Here is a 23824-nt window from a genome sequence, read left to right as displayed (position 1 = left end):
TTTTTTACCTAATTGCTCCATCTTTTTAGGAAATTGTATCTCATCCAGGTAAATTAAAACCTTTAAAGTTGTCATCCTTAAGATTTCAGTCGTGGTTGCTTTGACACCCATCGGTACTGGTGGTAACAGCAAGAGTGGTGTAATACTACCGCAAACACTCCTTGAGAAGCTGCTTTGTCAGAAATACAACAAAGGAGCAACAGGTAAATCCTGCAGCCAAACATACAAATTTTTCATAAAAAAGGTGGTCATTTTTCGTCAACCACAATCTGATTTCATATTGCACACGGTGCAGGAAGTTTTCCACACAACAGCAAGACACAGTAAAGTTTGTTAATTTGCTGAGGACGTGGAGGTGTGCAGCCAGTTAACTGCATCTCTTCATCTAGCGGCTCACCGTGGCTGCTTCTACTTTTCCATTACTCCCTGACAGATTTCAAACTGATCCATTGTTAAAAAAAAAAAGTGACCATGGCTTATTTTGTAACATAAGATGAGTTGTTTGTTCTGACATTGTAGCCTCTAGCTGCATGGTCGTAGCTGATGCACTCATGTGGGATCTCTTCATTCTGTGATTGTTAGCATACTCTTTCGAGTGCATTCTGTTGAGGCGCTTAAAAAGGTTTCTTTGTGTTGCCATCCAATGTGCGAACCTTATCTTTGCAATCTTTGCAAATAACTATTGTTTGTGCTGTGTTAGTTTCGGAAAATCCAAACCAGTTCCATATTACTTATGTCAAATTATTTTTAGAGACCAACTCTTAAAAGAGACAACTCCTCTGTGTTGTCATCTATGCCGCAAAATTGTCAAATAAAAAAAGGGAGGCGGGAAGAAATCCAAGGCACCACCTACTGTTTGCTAGTATTGCTTTATTGGTGTGTCTCTAGGGATGGCGCTAAATGGAGTAGCACATAGTATTATTTAAGATTTGGATCAGAAAAGAAGTTGTTACTGGACCTAACTTCAGTTCTATGAGTACATGCATAGCCCTCTAACAGGCTTCGCTATTGTGTAACCACTTTGAGGTTACACAGGGCGCACTCACTGCCCAATCCTGGGGTAGCAACTGCATTCTGCGTTACCCAAAACCCTATCACATCTGCTGCATGTCTTACTGTGGAACTCAGCAATGTACACCAAAAGGGGGGGCAGCTGGGCTTGCAGATAGAGGGCTATGACCATACTCATAGAACTGGAATTATGTCCAGTAACTACTGTTTCTATTTTGTATGTGCTCCGCCCTCTTACGGGCTTCACTATTGGTTAACATCACAGAGATCCAAAGCCTTCTTAGCATAGGCCAGCGCCAGCAGGAGCGCAGTCTCAGTCAATACCAACTCAAGGCCTGCCTGTTCCAATGGCTCAAAAAGCAGGCCTTTGAGACCATCTAACGGCGTCTGCAGGTCTCATTGGGGGACATGACGACCAGCATCACCCAGTGGACCCCTAGCAGGAAGTGCTTGACAAGTTGATGTCTCCTGGCCGTGAAGCAGCCCCAAGTATCATGGCCAGCAGTAATTGCCGCTGCAAATGCACCCAAGGTGACTGTTAATGTGCAACCTCTATCAACCAACCCTTGCAGAAACTCAAGGACGCCCTGCAGCACGTGGGTTGATGGCCCTGCTCCCACACCAGTCAGCAAACAACCAACATGTCCCATAAACCCTAGAGGTAGAGGAAGTCAGGGCATTCTGGATCCTGGAGATCCCCGTAGCTGGCAAGCCCGGCTCTCTCAATCTCTCAATGTCAACTGCCAGACTATGAGGCACCACCCAGACAGCAGGTCTAGGATCGGCCAAGGCTCCATCAACGACATCCGAACCAGGAACCACTAGCGCCACCACAATGGCTGATAACCACTGCGTAAGGATCTTGTAGAGCAGCGGCACCATCAGCGTCAGGGGCAGAAAGGCATAGAGCAGGCCTGAGGGCCAAACCACATGGGCAAAGGTGTCCACTCCTAGAGGGGAGCATTGGCGGCTCTCAGGGAGAACCAGAGAGGACACTGCGCTTTCTCCTTGCTCGTAAAAAATATTCACCACAGGCCAGCCAAACCGTTGCCAGATCAGCATGGCCACGTTGGGGGGGGGTGCTGAGGACGAAGGTGTGTGCTCAGCTGCTCCTATGCCTTCCTCGCCATCTTTAGCCAGTCAGTCATCTGCTGAAAGTCCAAGCTGAAGAGGGACCCAGTGGAGAGCAGCAAATGCAGCAGCTGGCGGTCTTCATTATCCTTCAGGGTGGAGAGACCCAGCCGGAGTTGCCTCCGCCCCCCCGCGTGGCACACACAGAGCTCCTACTGTTTACGGCGAGGGCTTAGGAAATTTGGAGGAACGTTGCCGCTGTCATTTGGACTCGACAACTCATGTGTTTGTTTGTGAGCTTGTCCAGAGCACCAGAAAGGAGAGTACCAAAATAAATTTAACACGTTTTAACAAATAAATTTAACAAATACATTAAGCGTGTTGCATGCACTTTTATACTTTAAACAGTCTTTTTGTGATGTAATTCAAACTGATGTAAACATCAGATTATACAAGACGTCCCCAAAGTTTTGAGTTTCTAAACTGGTTTGACACATTTGAATGTTTCTCTGTGTGCAGTGTCGAGATGTGAGAACCCGAGAAGTGGGAATTCAGGAGATCCACCACAAAGTCAGACCTTATCAGGTAACAGGCAGCATTCTGGAAAAAGAGTACATTCACTTTTATAAAGTCAGAGATCAAGGGATGAAAGGCAGTGGTGTTGTATAATTCAAAATGCTGTTAACAAAAAAATAGACTCCTGAAGGCTGCTTTAAGATAAAGGCAAGTGCCATGTATTTCTGAACACCCTCTCCATTCACTAACAAGGATGAGTATCTACTCAGGTGGAGCTGGTGCGGAGGGACTACGTGGCCAACGGCAGCTGGGAGACCTTCCTCTCCTATGAGGACCCGGAGCAGGACATCCTGATTGGTTTGCTGCGTCTGCGTCGGTGCTCTCCACAGTCCTTCCGCCATGAGCTGAAGGGAGGCGTGTCCATCGTCCGTGAGTTGCATGTTTACGGCAGCGTCGTCCCTGTCAGCAGCCGAGATCCAAGCAAGTTCCAGCATCAGGTGGTTATGATTTCACACACTGACTCAACATATAACGTAGATCTCCAAACACTTTTATTTCTCTACCAGCTGTGAATCCGATTTTCACCTACACTGTAAGACATCACTCCTGGCATGTATTTTCTTTGGCCCACACTACACTCGAAAAGTTTAACACTGAGATTAATCACAAAATCAGGAATAAACAGGTTAAATGTTTTGAAAAATTACTGATTTTACAAAGTAATTCTTTATATCTATTCTCCTCATTACTCCTTGTGTAGGGCTTTGGTATGATGCTGATGGAGGAGGCAGAAAGAATTGCCAGAGATGACCACTGCTCTGGAAAACTAGCAGTTATCTCAGGTGAGAAACAAAACAGCACATTTAGTGCATCATTTATCCTGTCCTCAGACATCCGAATACAAAAATCTACAATATTTAATCCATGTGGGACTTAAATTTGTTTGTACAAAAAGTATAATCTCACATATATGTAACTGCCATCAGCAAGTAAAACTTAACATACTGCTAGTTAAACCATTTCCACCTTGAAATAGACAGTATAGGATGAGATTTAGGATATGTATTGTTTGCACCACTTTAAGGTATTTAAGTCATTCAGGAATTTCACTGACTTGATACATTGAATATTTTAGAATTATCTTCAACAATTTGAGAAGAGAGACACTGTACACAGTTAGATACATAAATATTTGGACAGTGACACAGTTTTCGTAATTTTGCCTCTGTATACAACTACAATAGATTTGAAACAAAGCTACCAAGATGTGATTGAAGTTTAGACTTTTAGGTTTAAATCAAGGGGTTTACCAAAAATACCACATTAACATTCAAGAATTACAGCCATTTTATGCATAGTCCGTCATTTGTAGAGGCTCAAAAGTAATTCCTTCAGGCCTTTTGGTGTTGCTGAGCTCGGGAGTGCATTACTTCTTTTTAAATAGTACCAAATTGTTGAGTTTGGCTACTCCTAAAGTTTCTGCCATCCGTCTGACAGGTTTTGTTTTTTCAGCCTAATTATGGCAAATTTTTTTTCAGCCTAATTATCAGTAATTTTTGCATTGACAGCTTGTTGGACTGCATATTGAGAGTTCCCATGAACAGCTACAAAAAGCAAATTCAACACTTGGAATCCACTCCAGACCTTTTATCTGCTTAATTTGTGTTAAAATAACGAGGGAACAGGCCCCACCAGGCCATGAAACTGATAATCAGTCAATTGTCTAATTACATTAGAGCCTCTGAAAATGATGGACTATGTGTAAAAATGGTCGTAATTCGTAAGCGGTCAATTGGATTTTTTGTTAAACCCTTTAAAACAAAGCTGAAAGTCTATACTTAAGTCCCATCTTGATGGCTTCATTTCAAATCCATTGTGGTGGTATACAGAAGCAAAATTATGAAAATTTGTCACTGTCCAAATACTTATAGCTAACAAATGTAGCTCCTTTTAAATCACCTGAATCTAATGTATATGTTAATATTGGATTTTATTTTTATAAACTCAGAGATGGAGGCTTTGCAACTATGTTGGCAACATTTTGTTGAGACTTCTGTCCTTTTCACCAAGTGGGCAGTACTATAGTTATCAGAAATTTCTGATATTTCTGAATTGGAATTACATGCTGGAGGCTGACAGGAACAAATTTTCCAACTTGGCTGCTCGTAATACATTGTATTACAATACATTGTGGGATTTTTCGCATAATTCCATTGTGGAAATTTTTAGAGCACTATGTGGTGGATAAATTAAGACACTCAGATAAAATGATGAAGGGGAAATACAGTGCATATATTTACCCTTTACAGTGAATAGGAAGTGATTTTGGATACAGCAACTGTCTCTTAATGATCTCTAACATATCTTTGGCATTTATTTACTAAATTTTTTTTACTTCAGCAAGTACACCAGTAAATAAGCCAAAATTAGCTCATAATATTGGCAAAGTATTGGTTGGGTTCTAGTTTCTTTTGTGCTTGCAAGTAAAAAAGAGACATTTCCGTATCAATCAATAACATATACGTCAAGCAGCAGGGATAATTTTTTCATTCTTCATTTCTTTGATTCTCATATACTAAGTACTTTGTTGTCTTCTGTCCATGGTTTGTTCTGCAGGCGTAGGAACAAGGAAATACTACAGGAAGATGGGCTATGAGTTGGAGGGACCTTACATGGTAAAGAACCTGTATGGACCTGGAATGGACTGACTCTGGACAATTTATTTTATCTGGGCAGTGCATAAAAAAGACAAACATATACACATAAATTATGTTATTTATCAAAACAGTATTCTTGGAACATGATTTCTGCTCTGTTTTTAGTATTCTGTTTACCAAGCATCAGAGGAGATAATGGTTGGGTTTTTCTCTCAGCCCATGCATCTGCTTTTTATCTGCATTTATTCTGTTTTGTTTAGATAGGGAGACAGTGTGAGGATGTAAGAAATAAAGTAATTTTTTTTTAGATGAAGCCAGAGCATCTTCTAAACAATGCCTTTAATTCAGTTTGAGATGCAAAGAGGTGGCAAAGACAAGTGGATGTGGACATTGACATTTTAAATTTTACATTTTAGTCTGATCCAATCTAAACAATGACATGTTGACAAAAAATCAGATTGTCTGGGTATCCCTTAAATATTTTTTGTCTGTTCATTTAGGATGAGAAACCTGTTTAGCATCTTTGAGTTAATCATGCGTATGTTGCAACTAAATGGAAAACTCATTATGAGTCAAGCATTCATTAATGGTTGGCAGTGGATGAATGAGCAGTGGGAAGTTTCCTCAGCGGGTTGCCGTTTTGTAATTGCACAGTTTTATTTTAAAGGGCAGGAAATTGAATATTACCGTTATATAAATTGCGTTTTGAAGCTCTACAGTTAACCCTTTTTTTGGTTTTTCTTTCTTGCATTCCTAGGCTACATGTATTCTGGTAAATTCCAGATGTTGAATACATCACTTGACCATTTTTTCTCAGAGAATAAAGTATATTTCATTTACCATTTTCGTCTTGCTTTGTGAGAGAAGTTCTTGATGTTTTTAAGACATTTCAATAATTAAACCTAAATGACAGAATTGCCAAAAAGGTTTTAGCTTCCAAAGAAAGGTAACATAAGAGTGGCTCCTATGATGTATTTCCCAATGTCAAGGATGTCAGCCCTTGCAGGAGACCTCTGATGATTGCCCTATGAGAGTCTTTTACTGGGTCATTTGACACAGCCTTTCCATTTACATCTCCATTAGTTACCTGTTTATTGAACATTGAATGCTGTGTTCAGCCACACTGTTACAGAAACGGGTTTGTCATTTGAAAAATAGCTAGCAATAAAGCACAAAAGGCTTGTGCGACAACCCATATCTCATATAGATTGCAACTGCACAGAGCAATTGAAGCTGAATGGCCATGCATAATTCCCTGGATGCGGTCCCTGTGTCGTGACTGTGCTGTGCTGTGTGTTAATGTTGCAGTCCTGACGCAGTGAGGAATAGGCTAAATTTGGGCTTTCTCTCCACGCTTGCTCACTCTTGCTATCACCTGTGAAATCTGAAAGGACTTTCCTCCTTTTCAGACTCACTGAGTCTGTGCTGAACTGATTTGTGCTGTAGAGGACGCAGACTTGTGTCTAATCTTCACTGCAACATGAGCTGAGGTATAGCAGGTGCAGTTAAATTCTACTGAAGTAAAGGTTACAGAACTTGTTTTAAAATTACCCGAGTAAAGCAAGAGAAAAAGGATCTAGGTTTGCTGATTTTGTCTGTATTTGTCTTCTCCACCAAATTTATAAATTGCCTAGTCAATTCTTCAACTTTTAGACAACTCTCTCGTGTGCAAATTCGAAATGCATACAGAAAAGATAAGTGGTACTAGAATGATGACACCTGTAGCACACAGTTGTAACGAGATTTTTAATAACATGAAGGAAAATCCTTATCCAATATTCTTATTCCAATAAGTGCTACTACTCTGGCAGCGGTACACACTCAGGATAGTGGTGTTACCATACATTGATTCCTCTTAATAGCCATAATGATACTGGACGAAGGGGTCCATCTTCTCCAATGCATAGTGTACACAAGTTGGTGTAACGCAGATTAAGTGCATTTAATCAATTAGGAATTAGGATGCCTGGAATTGCATCCCTTTTAGTCATGCTATTGGCGTGGCTCTAGATATGTTAATGTATGTCTGTCAGTCAGTCCTCTACTTTAGTCCAGACTCAAATATTTCAACAACTACTGGATGGATTGCCATGAAATATTGAACATACATTCATGTTCCCCAGAGGATGAAGCTCACTGACTTTGTCACCATGTGGTACACCTTTGTGGTTTAGGATTAAATGTCTCAAAACTATTGGATGAACTGCCTTGAAATGTGGTACATACATTCATGTGCTCCTGAATTTGAATAACTTTGGTGATCCCTGACTTTTAATCTGGCACCATCATCAAGTCAAAATTTGAATTTGTCCAATACTTTGGCTTATGACACCTATGGTTTAAGACATTAATTCATCTTAAATTCCAAACAACTTTGTATTTAATGCTAATTAGCACATCAGCATGCTAACACTCTAAACTAAGGTGGTGAACTTGGCTAACCTTATACCTGCTTAACATCACCATTGTTAACATCGTCACAGTGAGAATATTAGCATGCTGATGTTAGCGTTAGCTCAAATGGCTGTAGACTCATGTTATTTTAAGTTAGGACAAGAAACAGACCTTAAAAAAAAGCAGCCCACATTAGCTCTATATGCCTGCTAAACAAATAGCATGTTAAATATTTTAAATTAAAAATGATACACTATATTTGTAGATCGCATGGTAGCCTACGTATCAGCTACCTATCACCTGGTAGTACGATTCCTAAATCCCTTAACCCCAAACCCTGATTCAAACCCTGGGTAGGTAACCCTGGCTTGAAAAGACATTTATGTGGATGTTGTGGATTCACTTGACACTTGCCAGTGTCTAGTAGAGTTTTATACAGCAGTTTTTTTCTAAGACTAGGCGAGCAAGTGGTTAGTAGTAGAAGAAGAGTGATATGAAGCTGCTATAGTGAGCAGCACGCCCCTTCCATTGGCCAAAACAAGCATGACGCCACGTCTGCTTGTCTGCTCTCCTGCCCGGTCCTTGTTTCCGGTGTGTTTTTAATCAAGTTAAAAAGGAGGACATTTCCGGGAACAGCTCCAGCCGGAGACAGGCCACCGAAAAAAGGGAACGTCTGGTCACCCTATTTTAGTTCAAAATTCCCTTTTTCTGTTTTGTTATATCTTGTGTTTCAGTCCTACAAAACTAACTGCTCTTTTGGGAAAAATAAAACAACTGATTGATAGATTGATGCTCATGCTTCCTTAGATATGCTTGATTTGACTAATTCAGACCGCTGAGGCCTCTTATAAGCCTATAAGATAAACTTTGGAATACATTTTTGAACAAAACATGGACTTAATTTTTTCATATTAAAAATGCATTAAGAGGGGACATTAAAACACTCAGTATAAACGGGAAGAATAATTACATTAAGAAAAACCTGTTTCAATGTTCATATTGGCACCTGTCTATTGTTGGCTGAACCGCAACAGCAGGGCCAGCCCCATAAACATGAATGTACTTGACTGAGTGAGTGAGTGAGTGAATGAGTCATGAAGTTACACCATTTGTCTGTCAGCCGAGCATTGGAGTTTCAACATAGGCCATTGCTCTTTCAAAATTAATAGAATGCTGCAGGGATGAGGTTTTTTTGTAGGCCAGCCCAGAAGTTAGCATCACCATGGTTCTCTCAAGAAAAAGCAAATGGGATTTTTCCATTGACTTTTGAATTATTGCATAAAATAAGCTGGGACAAACAAAAGTTTATGGTACTGCTGCATTTTATTTAGCAAGTAGAAAGCTTTTAGGCCAAAAAAGAATTAAACCACAGGTGCATGACTTCAGCATCACCACCACTAGCCTTCCAACTTGTAATTTGATTTAGTCCATTTACGTCTTCTACAAAAGCCTTTCCTCTTAGAAAGTTAGTAATAGTTTATAATAGCAGGAGTATAAATACAATGAGCCTGTAAAGGTGAACTGGTGAGTAGATTGGATTTTGTCTTCGGCATGATGACACTTGATGTCCCTGAAAACCTCTGCAGTCTCATTTAGGCGCTTGTTAGCAACTGCCTTTTTTAAGACATCCCAAAAGCTTAAAAAAAATCGCAATTGGGTATTTACTGCCGTAATTTATGTCATAGAATATAAATGTCTTGAGCTTGTGTTAACCATAGACCTTATCCCAGGCATCTAACCAAAAACCCAATCAAAAAACCCATCAACTTTGAGACGAGAGAACTTGAACTTCAAAAATGATAATAAATACTTAAAACTTCGAACAGTTTCTATTGCATCATCAGGGGGCGTTTAAAGGTTGTATTGCCAACTTAGCACATTTGTAGATAGATTTTTGACTTTTCACACCATTTAAGTGACTTTCTTCACAAAAGCACCTAGCAACAAATCTAGCAACTTTTTGGTTTTGGACAAACCTTAGCCTATTTTCTATAGAAGAGAGTCGCAAGTATTGCCCTGCGAGGACGACGTCAGGCTATTCCTCCGGAGGCACACCTCACCATGCCTCTTATTCAATTGATCCCACAGCAGCTGACATAGAGGTGAATGAGCTTCTAACTTTCTCTGACTGATCATTTTTCAATTTTACAAAATCACAGCCCAGCCACTGTCTTTAACTAATTAGTAATGTGATTTTGTCAGATGATGTCGCGGGTATAAAATCAGGATTTTAGCAGTGTTGAACAGCAGCTTTGAAATGGCTTGGAAGTGATTACTGCTCAACATGTAGTCTTAATGGGCCACGTTTCAGTCAGTATTTCATACTAGTTCTGTTGTCTTACAACAAAAACAGAAAAACTTGTAAATCAGAACAACTTTACAACAGCTGTGTTAAAATACTGTATACAGTTAGGTACATAAGAACTTGGACAGTGACACAATTTTCGTAATTTTGCCTCTACACCACCACAACAGAGTTAAAACGAAGCAATCAAGACGTGATTGAAGTAATTGAAGGGGCTTAAAAAAAATATCACATTAACCGTTAAGTAATAACAGCAATTTTTATACATACCCCTAATTTTCTGAGGCTCAAAAGTACTTGGACAGTTAACTGACAATCAGTTTCATAGCCAGGTGTGGCCTGTTCCCTTGTTAGATCTTGACAAATGAAGCAGATGAAAAGGTATGGAGTTGATTCCAGGTATTGAATTTGTATTTGGTAGCTGTTCATAGGAATTCTCAATATGCCGTCCAAAGAGGTGTTGATGCAAATGAAGGAGGCTATAATTAGGCTGAAAAAACAATACAAACCTTTCAGAAAGATAGCAGAAACTTTAGGAGTGGCCAAATCTACAATTTGGTACATCATTAAAAACAATGAATGCACTGTCGAGTTCAGCAACACCAAAAGGCCTGGAAGACTACAGAAGACAACTAAAGTGGATGATTAATGAATTCATTCCTTGGTGAAAGAAAAACCCTTCATAACTTCTTGCCAGGTCAAGAACACTCTTGAAGAGGTAGGCATGTCCTTGTCAAAGTCTACAATCAAGAAACGCCTTAATGAATTTAAATACAGAGGGTTTACCACCAGGTGCAAACCACTACTAACACTCAGAAACAGAAATGCCAGATTAGACTTTGCCAGAAAACATCTAAAAAGCCTGCCCAGTTCTGGAACAAGATTCTTTGGACAGATGGAACCAAGATTAACTTGTACCAGAATAATGGGAAGAGAAGAGTATGAAGAAGGAAAGAAACGGCTTATGATCCAAAGCATACCACATCATCAGTCAAACATGGTGGAAGCAGTGTTATGGCATGGGCATGTATGGCTTTCAGTGGAACTGGGTCACTGGTGTTTATTGATGATGTGACAACTGATAGAAGTGGCAGGATGAATTCTGATGGGCTATTGTAACTGCTCAGATTCAACCAAATGCTGCCAAACTGATAGGACAGTGCTTCACAGTACAGATGTATAATGACCCAAAACATATTGCGAAAGCAACCCAAGAGCTTCTCAAGGCAAAGAAATGGTATATTCTTCAATGGCCAAGTCAGTCACCTGACCTCAGCCCCAACATAACATGCTTTTCACTTACTGAAGACAATACTGAAGGCAGGAAGACCCAAAAATAAGTAGCAACTGAAGGAAGCTGCAGTAAAGGTCTGGCAAAGCATCTCAAGGGAGGAAACTCAGCATTTGGTGATGTCCATGGGTTCCACACTTAAGGCAGTCATTGACTGCAAATGATTTTTATCCATGTCCTTAAAATAATCGTTATATTTATGTTATTTTGTCCACTTACTTTTGAGCTTCAGAAAATAAGGGACTATGTATAAAAAATTGCCATAATTGCTAAATGGTTAATGCGGTTAAATGGTTAAAACCCTTGAATTAAAGCTCAAAGTCACATCTTGATGGCTTTATTTCAGATTCATTGTGGTGGTGTACAGAAGCAAAATTATGAAAATTGTGTCACTGTCCAAATTCCTATGTACCTAACTGTATGTGAGCAAAGACAGTAGGAGAAAAGCAAAGATGTAAAGGGCGGTCAAGCCATATACTAGTTTTTGACCTAGTCTTGTTTTAAAATAGACTTGAAAAATTGTGAACCTATCCTTCAATTTATGAGAAAATCATCATGTGAAACCTTTAAAGAACCAAGCAGTCCTGAGATCACAAAAATAGTAGTGAAAGTTTTCAGGTTTTCAGATTTATGCTTAAGGAAAAGTTTAGATTATTTCAGGTCTGTCTCATTACAATACTCACATAGCCATCCGTACATTGAAAAAGTTTAATCACTGCCAAAATCCATCCTGTCCATACTGGCTGGGAATTGATTCCTCCCTAATGTGATTCCAATTGTGAGAAATGGGGGACAGCCCTCGTCCAGTCCTGCATAAAAATGTATCCAATATGAGTAAGCGCCTTAGGCAGTACAAGTTAGCCAAACTATGTTGGTATCTTCTGAAAATGTTTTTAGCACAAAATCCCCCTGTATGTTATCCCTCCATGTAGCTCAGTGAGAAAACAGGTGTGGATTTTGTACCATCTTTTACATTGAAGTCAGGCTAGTAGGGCATCAATTCAATGCCAGTATGGAAGTAGGAAGTAGGAAGACCTTTCCAACCAGACATGTAACACATTAAAACTTATAAACAATTGCATTTTTATTTAAATTACATTACTTTAAAAAAGGATTTCTGGACAAAATCCCTGTTTTAATGCATCTGCATTTTTTCAGACACGTGGGCAGAAAAATTCTAAAATAAGTGGTCATCTAACATATGGACTGTCAATGTAAAGATTGATGGCCAGTAATAAATGCATGGATATGATCAGCAACAATCCCAATGTCTGGCTTTAATTTCCTGTTCACGGGGTGACGGTATATTAGCGATCATTAGTCACTTAGTCTCATGCTGTTAGCCCTTTTTTTTTTTCAGTGCAGATGTCACAAAAATGTTCACACAGTCACATAGTTTGAGTCAACTTTTACGATTCTAGATACTTTAATAAGCACTTTCATTAAATGTATGACCCAAAGGAAACTGGTGAAATGGAGAAGAAATATTTTAGAAAAAGAAACCCTTATAAAAAGTGCTTTTTCAAGTCATATTTAAATTGATGTATAAAGCAAATATGATATCCACAAATATATCTCTTGCGTGAATAATTATGCAGAAAAGCAGAAAATCAACACACTTGAATGAGGTAATGCAATACAACAGCCCTGCAATAAATACCAGGATTACGCAAAAACTACTGAACCGATTTGCACCGAACTTGGTGGAGGGATGGAGCATGGGCCAGGAAAGAACCATAAAATTTTGAAGCAGATCTGGATCATTTACAACAAATTTGATTTTTTTCCTCTGAAGTCTGGTGTATGTTTTTTGACATTAGTCTTAGCGGAGGTCTTTGCTCTGCTGAGCATTTTCTAGTTTTTCAATGGATTGGGTTGAAATTTGTACTGAATATCCAAGAAACCCTGAGTATAATTTGCAATATGTATTCATGTAAGTAGTTATTGCTGAATATTTTACAGTAATCAAATTAATAAAGATAATTTTTTACCTGAATGAGGAATCATTAATTTTCAAAAATTATCTCCACTTTCTTGCAAAATTTTTTTAATTCTGCGTAGTAGTAATATAGTTCTATCACATCTAGAAATTATTTGGTCCTGCATTAAAAACTGATTGACACATTTGGCAAAATATGGCCTCATAGCCGAAAACCTCACTTTTTAACATATTTTTACTTATATTGCTTATATTTTCCCAATAAGGATTATTTTAATTTCCTTGAAACTTTTTTTTATGGGAAAGTGCTTATATTCATTGCAGATATATAAAGAATTTAAAGATGTTACATTACTCCTTCATCATCTAATAATTTTTTTGTAAATGAGCATTTCTTACACATGGAACAAGATGACATCATCTAGTATGCAACAAACAAAGCCATTACAAGCTATAACTTACAAATTTCCTGAACCCAATGAAAAACAGGCTCAAAAGGTATCACACAGAGATAGAAAAACTTGAAGTCAACATAGTACAAATATCTTCCTATGAAATAAAACCACTGAATGTAATATTACAGCCAGTGAAAAGTACAAAAAAATTAGCTATTTTCAAAAAATTATTAAATGTTGTATTGCAATGCATTATTATGGAAAGGAGTTTCTATGTTTTGTTCCCTCTGTTTACATATTTAAGATATCTGGAAGCACAGTGTACGGTTTAATTATGTTACATCAGTGTGAGGTGGAAATATTTGGGCCAAAATAAGAGGTACAAAAGAAATAAATAGTAAAGTAAATGTAAATACCTACACTTTTCAACAAGTAAAAATCTCAGTGACCAAAAATCAAATCAAAATGAATATCGGAAATAAAGCTGAGATAATGAGTGGTTTAACAAGCAAAAGCATCAACCCCTTCCATGTAATTTCAGCTCTATACACACTAATACTAATTTTCTATGTCAAACATTCAAGGCCTAAAAAGCATGGTGCTTGCAGGAAACACAGCTTAAGTCCCACTCGATCTATATGGACTTGTTTGAATATCATTATGTGTTTTGTCTGCCGTGCAATCGAAGTGGCTATTGTTTACACATATAGGAAGCACTGCAAGCAGGGGATCCACAGTCAATATTTCCATGTAGTGGCTATAGTAGATATAGACATAATGGGTGTTTAAGCGCACTTTGTGTCAATGGGAGTCCTCTTTCAGAGCAGAGTGCACTCTGGCCTCCAGCTGGTCTGCTGGGGGCCGAGCATCCGGGTTTGAGGCGAGCATGTCTAAAAGCAGGGTGCACATGGCTAGACGAGGAGGGGGTGGCAGCGGGGGTGCTCTCTTAAACTTCATAGGGATACAAAGCTGGAGGTCAGCATTCTCCCACAAAGCTTCCCCCAGCGGCATCAACCAGCCTGAGCGACCCTTACAGACGTAGGCACCTAAAGGAGAAATACAAAGGAAGACACAGTGAAGTCATCATGCAGGAGGCTAATGACTGACAGCAACAACACAGACTGCAGGGGCCACTTAATCTCTGTGACTGTGGGCCACACTTGTATTTGCAAGTAGTGAAGTACCTATTGGTGTACAATATTTCCAGTAATTGCCAAATGAGCCCTTAAGACTACAAGTGTGTGGAAGATTTTCAGAACACACTGGGACACGCTTGGTGTATGAGTCACTGTTGTTAACAGGAACAATACAATTACAATAAACTGACATGAAATGGAAAACATTGAACACACAGTCAAGGGGATATATGAGGAACGCAACAAATAAAAGTCAATATGTGGAGTTATCTCAATAAAATTAGACAAATATCATAAAACTGCTAATATTCATATTGACAATATCAGATATGCCATTTGGGATATTACTCAAATATAAATATTGAGTTAAAGAAAACATTGTCATTTTTTGATAACCATCGTTGGATGTCCTGTCAAAACTGTAGTTTTTGTGTGTATTTTATTCCATAGCCATAAATATGTTACACCTGTCATATGGAAGAAGTAATCCAACATGGGATCATTTGATCATATCCAACATGTTTGTAAAATATTGTCCAACAGCTAAGCAGCTTATTGTTACAGCCCAAAACTGGACTGGTCTTATGCAGTAGGGCTTAATAAATGGTGTGGCACAATTGGCGCTAAATGCTGCTGTGAAGCCATGTAAGTGTGTATCAAGTTTGGGTTAACAGTGCTGCATGTTGACATTTTTAAGAGAAGGGGCACTTCCCAGATTTCCTGATTACAAGTGAACATATGCTTGAGTGCTCAAGACCAAAACTGCAGGCACCAGGACGGAGCCATGCAGGATGTGAAAGAAAATTATTTGGTCTTTAAACAATAAGCTACAAGGGGCAAAAATTCATCTAGTAGTATTTAATGAAAGAGGAAATTTTATAAAATAGCCCCAATTACCAGATGCATTTTCTAAATACATCATTTGACAAGTAAAACTTTACTGTCATGTCATTATTGTTAATAAGCAACTGTGCTTTGGTTTGTTATCAGCTGCAACCAGCTTGCTTTTAAAGTGAGTCATTCAGAATATAGAGTTTGTCAAACTAATGCTTTACCAGCTGATCTAAACTCAAAGAGATGCAGCATTCGGACTGAAACTCTTCAACTATGTCCTACAATGGGTAATATACAGTTCCTTAAAGGGTTACAGGTAAAGGAGGTTTTGACCATTTGCAGCACTATGAAGCAATTATTTATGAGTGTTTCCTTGTTTTGTTTGTTCTCATGCACAAGCACAAGCATGCGTGTAGCCTGGTATAAATTCCTACCAATGCTTTCACACTATTACACTGATCTACAGATGGCACAAATGCACAAAGAACTACAGCAACATCCCAACAGTGGCAGAGAAGAAGAGCATGTAAATCTGGATGTAAACAATGCAGGTTAAAAACTTTTTTTAAAAATTGGATTTGCATAAGTTTTATCAAGAAAGAAATTTATGCAACACATTCATTAGGACTCAAGGATACAAACATTGAGGTTTGGTAAGTAACACTGGATGTAAATGATAACTCACAAGAAAATTCCACGATACTGTTAAAGCCCCAAAAGACCCATAGCATACCCACACACTTATTTTGCCTAATTAGATGTCTTCTCAGGTCTGTGCCAATTCCATAATACAAATAATTACAACAACTACTACTACTAATTCTAAGCAGGTGTTGAGTATGTTGTGTGCTTACACTGGAAAAGTGACAACGTGAAGTATACTCAAAACGGTCGGTATGCATATACTAAAAAACTCAAAAGAAATGGAGGAGCTGCTCACAGCTGGAAAAAATTCAAACTGACTGTAGAAGTTGGTGAAACAGCTCCAACACATCAGGTAAATCACATCAGGTGTGTGTGTCCTCAGAGAGAATAAAGTAAAAATAATTGAACATTTTATCTCTTTGTGAAATGCCTCCAGCTGCCTCTCCCAACAGGATTGTGATTGGGGCTACTAAATGCCATTTTGCCTTTTTTTATTTGAATACACTGAAATCCCGTTCTCCCTGCCACCAGGTTGGCTTTGGCAAGACCAATTTCTGGGGATATGAGACATCTGTATTACAGCCATTTCATTACTCTCTGATAGTGGAGTGCAGAGCAAAGCTTGGCACATTGCCTTTCTTGCTCATATTTATGTGTCCAAACTACCTACACCAAGGTTCTATGTGATGACAAGCTTAATTTACAACAAAGACAAATAATGAAATTAAATTACACAATTACAACTCATCTGCATCAATGAATTAGCATCGAAGTATAATCGATAAATTAATGAAAATACATAAATTGACAGATTATTCTGTCAATTTATATTTGTATCTCTCATGCTGCCAACAACACTTTAGGGAATGCTTTATTACATACATTTTATTATAAGAAATAGGGCTACTATGATCCATATCAAAATATACATTGCATAAATCATCCTTCATCTCTTTGCCATTTAGATTCATGATTGTTCCATTCATGGTTGATGAATGTATGATGTATAGTATGTGACATTTTTAATATGTGCCAGTTAATTAAGTCAAACTCGATTCAGTGCAATGCGTCATCAACCTGCCTGACCGCACATTCAACCTTTCCAACCTTTCTGAGAGCACTCTGACTGCTGAGCAGGATATCAAATGACATGCCTATGCTATTATGTTATCATAAATGGTAACATGAAGGCACTGACAAGATCTGTGTTCACACTTTCCCAATTGATGTGTAATTTAATATAAGTCTTGACTACCCTGGTCTGGTTGGAGTGTCGCTTTGGTTGATCATTCTCTTTTGCTTGAAGAAAAAAGCATCACGCATTTCCGATCTCTTACTCTATGGTCTACTCTGTTGATTCTTCACTGTATACTTACCCAGTTGTTCCTGTGTGTTCCCTTCCTCCAGAAAGGTGATTCTCTCCAGGACCGCCCAGAACATCACACCTAGGGAGAAAATGTCTGCCTGGGCTGTGTAGGTGAGTCCACCCCACACTTCTGGAGCCATGTAGAAGTCAGAGCCACAGGTGGACGAGAAGTGCTGCCTGGTCAGATCCCCGTCCACCAGACCTATACTCATCTTGCTCAGACCAAAATCTGCCACCTAAAGGTTGGACAGGGAGATTAACTGAAAAAGAAATACAGTATGCTTTGTGCCGGCATATAGCTGAAGTACATTTTTCACAAACGTATAGCTCAAGGAAGTTTTTTTTCTTTTAGGTCTATACTTAAGATAAAAGGTATACAGTAAAAAAAAAAAAGTAATGGCCCGACATTTGATTTACTGTTTTATTCAAATTTTCAGATCAGTGTAAAATATGACAAGGATTTCTGACATGTGGAATTGTAGTACATGTCAATACAGTAGAGCTGAAACAATTAGTCAATTAATTGCCTAATCAGTTGAAAGAAAATTAACCAGCAGCCATTCTGATTGTTGATTAATCATTTTTTTTAATCAATAATATTTTGTTTAAAAAAAAAAAGTAAACATGTTCCACATTCTCAAATGTGAATATTTTCTGGTTGCTGCACATCTTTTGTGTATTTATTGTACACAGATGAGAGCATCAGAATTCCATTTTTATGTGTACCATTACCAAAATTAGATTTGGATAGGTTCCAGGTTCAGGCATCTGATGACTGGATGGTAAAAATTAATTTACAATTGACAGAGCTAAATCATATTGAGAACATAGAAGTGCTTGTTCAAATGCTTCCACAAACCCTTATTGGGATTTCTTAAATAAGGCATTTATCCCAAAAACTATCTGCATGAGTGTCTGGAATTGGAATTTTCTCCAACTTATCCTACTTCTCTTTTCAAAGCACCTGTGGTAACATTTTTTAACTCCTGATATGCACCTGATACTTTATATATTGTATGTTAATTGTTTGAATATTTTTATTTTTAATTAGTTTTGCTTATTTCATTGTTATATTATTTATTGTGTCTCAAGTTCATTGCTGCTGTGAAAACCAAACACCCCCTGAGAGAACAAACTATTAAGGCTTGTACTGCATTCAAATTTAAACAGTGTGAGTTTTCCAATAAGTTCTGCACTGACTTAAAGACAATGCCACTTATTCTGACATAAACATTATCATGTCACAACAATCTGCCTACCTTGACAACAGGGCCTTTTGGTGTGACACAGACCAACACATTGTCAGGCTTCAGGTCTCGGTGGGTGATACCGAGGCTATGCAGGAAGGCCACAGCACTGCAGAGCTGTCGCACCACGCTGTGGTTACGCTGGGCGTCTGGGGGCCTGGAGAGCAAGTACTGATTCAAATCACCCCCATCACAGTACTCCATCACGAGCCACAGGGCCAAGGAGCGCAGGGGTCCCAGCTGCTCTTCCTCTCTCTGGGCCAGTCTCTTCCTGGTTCTGTTTTGAGGCCTTCGTGGGGTTGTAGAATCAGATGCATTTGATTTAGTCTTGTCCTGGAGCTTAGCCCTAGCCTGAACAGTGTTGGTCCTGTCTTGAAGTCTTGAGACAGAGTTAGTCCTTCTCTTGGTGTTAGACTGGGCATTATTCCTTTCCTGACTATGCAGTGCTCCGACTACAGTGCCCTTCAGCACGCTCTCAACTAGACGTAGAGGCAGTTTCCCGGGTTTTAGGGGCTTCAGGCTTCTTGGCCCTGTCTGCAAGAGGCAGTTGTGAAGTGCAATGACATTGACATGGTTCTTGGCTGTGGTTGTCATTGCCCACAGCTCTTGCAGGTAGAGTTCAATGCACTCTGGGTTGCTGCAGGGCAGCCGCTTGATGGCCACCCTCTGTCCTGTTTTGGCCATATGGCCCTCAAAGACAACACCATAGTTGCCTCGTCCTACCTCCTTCTCTAAAGTGTAGAGCTCCTCCATCTCTCACAAGAGCTGGGCCTAATGTGAGTCCTAACACAAAACATAATTCAGGTTACCCAGATAAAAATGGAATGTAATATACACAGGTGTTAAATTAGTATTTAGTATAAAAAACATTGTAATTGTCATAGCTTAAAACACTTAACCAGACTGTCCCTCTGGTTTTTATTTTATAACAGGAGCTTCAGAATTAAGCCGGTGATGCTACATTAAACTCAGCTGGGACTATGAACGCTAACGTTACATTCACGACTACTGTATGTACTAGAGCTTACATTGCCAACGTTAGTGGCTACTTAGTCTCAAAATAATTCATCTTTACCCGTACTTTCTTTAAGTTGAAGTTAACCTACACAAATTTGGTATACAAAAAATAACTTATATGTTCAATGTGTCCTCGAGACCATACGTATTGAATGAATTTAACATGGCGCTGTCTGTAGCCAGTAGTTTAAAAGGGAAGCGAAACACAAAGCTCTAGCTTCAGATGAGCTATTGTTACTTTGATTTCACTTACCCACAAAACTCTCGCTGATATTACTAAATCGACTTGAAATTGCAATTTAAACGACTAACAAGCCGCCTCACACCATATTAAACGAATAGGGCTTTTTATTGTTGATAAACAACCGACACAGCAGAACAACAAAACTTGACACACTTCCGGATCTACATTCGGAGCGTCCCGCTACGGGTGTACGTGCATCGTGATTGGCTTTCAGTTGAGTTAAGTTGCGTGTTGTGATTGGCTTGTAGCGGAGCCGTAGAGTGTAATGTAATTCGAATTGTAAAAGCTAGCACAGGTTGCTACTGTTTATAAAGAAATTGGCACATACTTTCATCTGGTTTAATTATTTTTAAAGGGACGAAAATAGAATGTTGATTTCAGAAGGAATTAAAATAGTCATTGAAGCAATTATTTTAATGGATAAAGGGCTAATAAATCCATAATAGCTCAGCTACAATGCTTAAAGACGCAGTTTTCAAGCAGCAAGTTTTGTCAGAAGTTTAACCCCAAAGGAAACATTTAATTTCATATGCACTGTAGTTTCAAATAGCAAAAATAAGGAAGTTTCTCATTAATTGGATTTAATACCCCAAAACGAAATGTTATTATTTTGTCATATTTTGAGTCATATCAGACAAATTTTGCCATTCCATAGGTTAAAATATTCAGAGAGAGAATAAACAGAATAATAGAATAAAGAATAAATAGAACCTGGTCGGAATTATTTTTGCCTATTTTGGTGGATTCACAACTCATGGACAATATATGCTTCAGTGGGTCTTCAGTTTTCAGTACTGACAAGCATCTTGTAAAAACCATGAAAGAGATACTGAGAATGCTCTAATAAAATGATGTATCTGAATCACTAGTCTATTATAAGCTAGGAAAGTTTTTTAATCAAGCCATTTAATTTAAAAAAAAAAAAAAAAAGCTTTGAAAGTGCAAAAACACCAGACTTCCCTCATTGCTGTAATCCCATTTAATAACAAGACCTTCTGTACAAAACACATGCACCTATACACACGCGCAATGAGTGGGTGCTGCATCAGTATCATATCGACTATATTTTGGTGGAGGAGGGGCAACAGTGGTAACGACAGATAACAGCATTTGTCTGTGTGTGGGTGTGTGTGTGTGTGTGTGTGTGTGTGTGTGTGCGTGCGTGCACACTTACGTGTATGTGTTTGTTCTTCTGAGAGAATATAATAAGAAATGTGGTGTTTCATTGCACTAAAGCACACACTGTGAAAGAAAATAGAAGCTTTGATGTGTGTGTGATGTGTGCCTACTTATGTGATCCATAGCTTCTATCAGTGATGCCAAACATGAATACTCTTCATTACTTGAGGAAGCTGGAGTCAGTCACATTTGATTGGTTTTTATCTTGGGGCAGATGCCCTCTATTCAATTATCTCATCCCTCACTTGCTTTGACAGATATCTGGATGCAGACATTGGGCATACCATAGAAGGCATTCTGGCTGTAGAATTTATTAGGAAATATTTCGTGGGAACCACACAAAGGAGCCACAAAGAATTTCCTGAAAAATTCAATAAAGCTGTCCAGGCACCCCAAATAAGACTTTAATGAGTCCAATAAGAATTATAGTTCTAATCACCTCTGTTTTCAGACTAATTGTGTTTCTGTGGGGGCTTTGCTTGCTAATTATGGAGTCCACCCATAGGAGGAGCAACAGTAATTATTTCCTTGATTGAGGTCAAAACCCTTGCATTTAATCCTGAGGTCTATCCCGAGTTCCCCACACACCAAGAGTAAACATCAGTAAACAACCTCTTAGCATCCCATACTCAGTTTTACAAATGATAATTTTCCTTCTCGGTAAGCCAGCTTTTCAATGGGAAGTCTGTCACATTGTCTGCTACAATCTTCATTACATTATTGTAAACTCAGTGTCCTTTACATTAAAACACTAGTGGGCACTGGGTTAATTGCATAACACCCATTCTCTACAGTTTTTATGAGAAATAAAGTCCCCCTCTGGTTTCAGATCACCTCCTGGTAACTGCAACTGGCACTAAAAAGAAAATATCTTGAGGTAGTTATACAATTGGATTGATATATACAAACATATGAAATACGTCCTGCCAAATGCTCTTAAACAAAACTTTCCTGAGTTTTTTGGTGGTTGATGCTCCAGATTTTCTGAGCAGAGGTGAAATTCTTAATTGAAAAATTAAGGTGGATTTTGGGTGGAAATTCTTTTCTAGGCAAAATAAATTTTTGGCCCTGCTGTTAATAACAATCAATTGTGTCTTGACAGGTGAAAGTCCCGAACCGCCATAAACCACCACAGAGATCCCCCCTCCCAGGTTTCACATCATTGGGTTTTATTGTGGAGGAAGACAGTAAAACACCTCAGCTGGATGAGTTGAAGAGGAGACAAGGAGTTTGACTTGAAATGAACAGTGGACATGAGCCAAACAGCAGTCAGATTTGGTTGCAGCTGTCTGTGAGTTGTATGGACTCTTTTGGCAGGAGGCCCATGAGCCATCAGACAGCACATATACATCACTAAAAACACTCTGAGTTCTAAAAAAAAGTTCTTATAAGTCCAGTTATTAGTGCAGGAAATAAAAGTATAACTTGGTGTCACAAACAGCACACCAAAAAAGTACAGTATATGCAAATTTAGTAATATATTGCCATTTGCCTATATCTCTTTATTGGGAAATTGAGTTCATCAGAGGCAACTGTCTTGGGACAGATAATAAAATTATTCTGATTGGATAATAATTTCTGCTTTTATGTCGGCTATCATTCTCTCACAATTTTCAAATTGTCTATATAAAAATCTTGCAATACCTAGTAAAAGATTTAGTTTCTTTCTTATTAAGGCATTTTAACTAACATTCTCTAATTTATGGAAAAGGGATTTTTGATTGAAGTGCTCATATGAATGATTATTTACTGTGTTCCCATTGATACAAATCAATACATTTTCATTATATCACATCAGAAGGAATTAACTATCTTGTGATAGTTTGCTGTGATATTCTGTAGAGTTTAAATGTTGTCATATGGCAGTTTGGAAACCAATTGCACATTTCTATTGAGGGGTTATTTGCGTTTGTAATCCATGTGGAGAATTACCTAATGATGAAAGCTTCAGTCATAAACAACACTTTTTTGTAAACACTTGAATGGGTTGGGTTCTACTTGAATGAAGAAATAATCTATGTATTTGTTGAAGATTATTCTAGGAAATAATAGTATCCCCCCCTAAAAACTGATACTTTGACTTCATTTTAGAGATTAAGTAAAATGAAAAATGTTTATCAATGGGAACAAGAGCAGCTTGTGACAAAATATCAGGGTGTACGTGAGAAAGCAAGCGCACTATATCACAGCTGGAGTCATGAGAAATCCTCAAATCTCCAAAACCTTTTTAGAAAATGGGAAACAATTTATTTTTTCAGACCACAACATTTTTTTTGCTGATAAAGTAGGGTTTCAATGGATTCTGTGCTTATGCCATTGACAAGAAAATTTACAAAACATCAATTTCAAAAACTGGACTTAAAAGGTTTTAATGTGATGTGGTGCTACCAGAGGAAGCCTTTATGTACACTGGACAGCCAGTGGATAACAGCGATATCAATGACAGAACCATGCCTCACGATGGCTGCTTGTTCTTCAGGGCTCTTTATCTCAGCTGCACCGAGGGCTCTGTCCATGTACCCAATTCATCCATCACTATCAGACCTCACACAGGTTCAGGGCCAGCATTAACACTTT

The 23824-nt window shown here is 38.5% G+C and overlaps 1 protein-coding gene across 2 annotated transcripts; it reads right to left on the bottom strand.

Annotated features, from left to right (window-relative positions):
• Positions 1-12312: 12312 nt before the first annotated feature.
• si:ch211-63o20.7 (uncharacterized protein LOC566836 homolog) lies at positions 12313-20242 on the bottom strand. 2 transcript variants are annotated; one of them, XM_040124421.1, is made up of 4 exons: positions 20078-20242; positions 18820-19590; positions 17571-17796; positions 12313-14625 (listed from the first exon to the last, which is right to left on the bottom strand). In XM_040124421.1, the coding sequence occupies exons 2-4, from the start codon at positions 19558-19560 to the stop codon at positions 14381-14383; spliced, it is 1212 nt and encodes a 403-aa protein (XP_039980355.1). In that variant the 5' UTR covers positions 19561-19590; positions 20078-20242; the 3' UTR covers positions 12313-14380. The 2 variants fall into 2 exon arrangements, with proteins under 2 accessions (XP_039980355.1, XP_039980356.1); XM_040124422.1 differs by lacking the exon at positions 20078-20242 and adding an exon at positions 19883-19975.
• Positions 20243-23824: the final 3582 nt, after the last annotated feature.

Source organism: Xiphias gladius, chromosome 4 (genome assembly GCF_016859285.1).
Source record: "Xiphias gladius isolate SHS-SW01 ecotype Sanya breed wild chromosome 4, ASM1685928v1, whole genome shotgun sequence".
NCBI classification, from domain to species: Eukaryota; Metazoa; Chordata; class Actinopteri; order Istiophoriformes; family Xiphiidae; genus Xiphias; species Xiphias gladius.
This window is presented reverse-complemented; position numbering and strand designations above follow the sequence as displayed.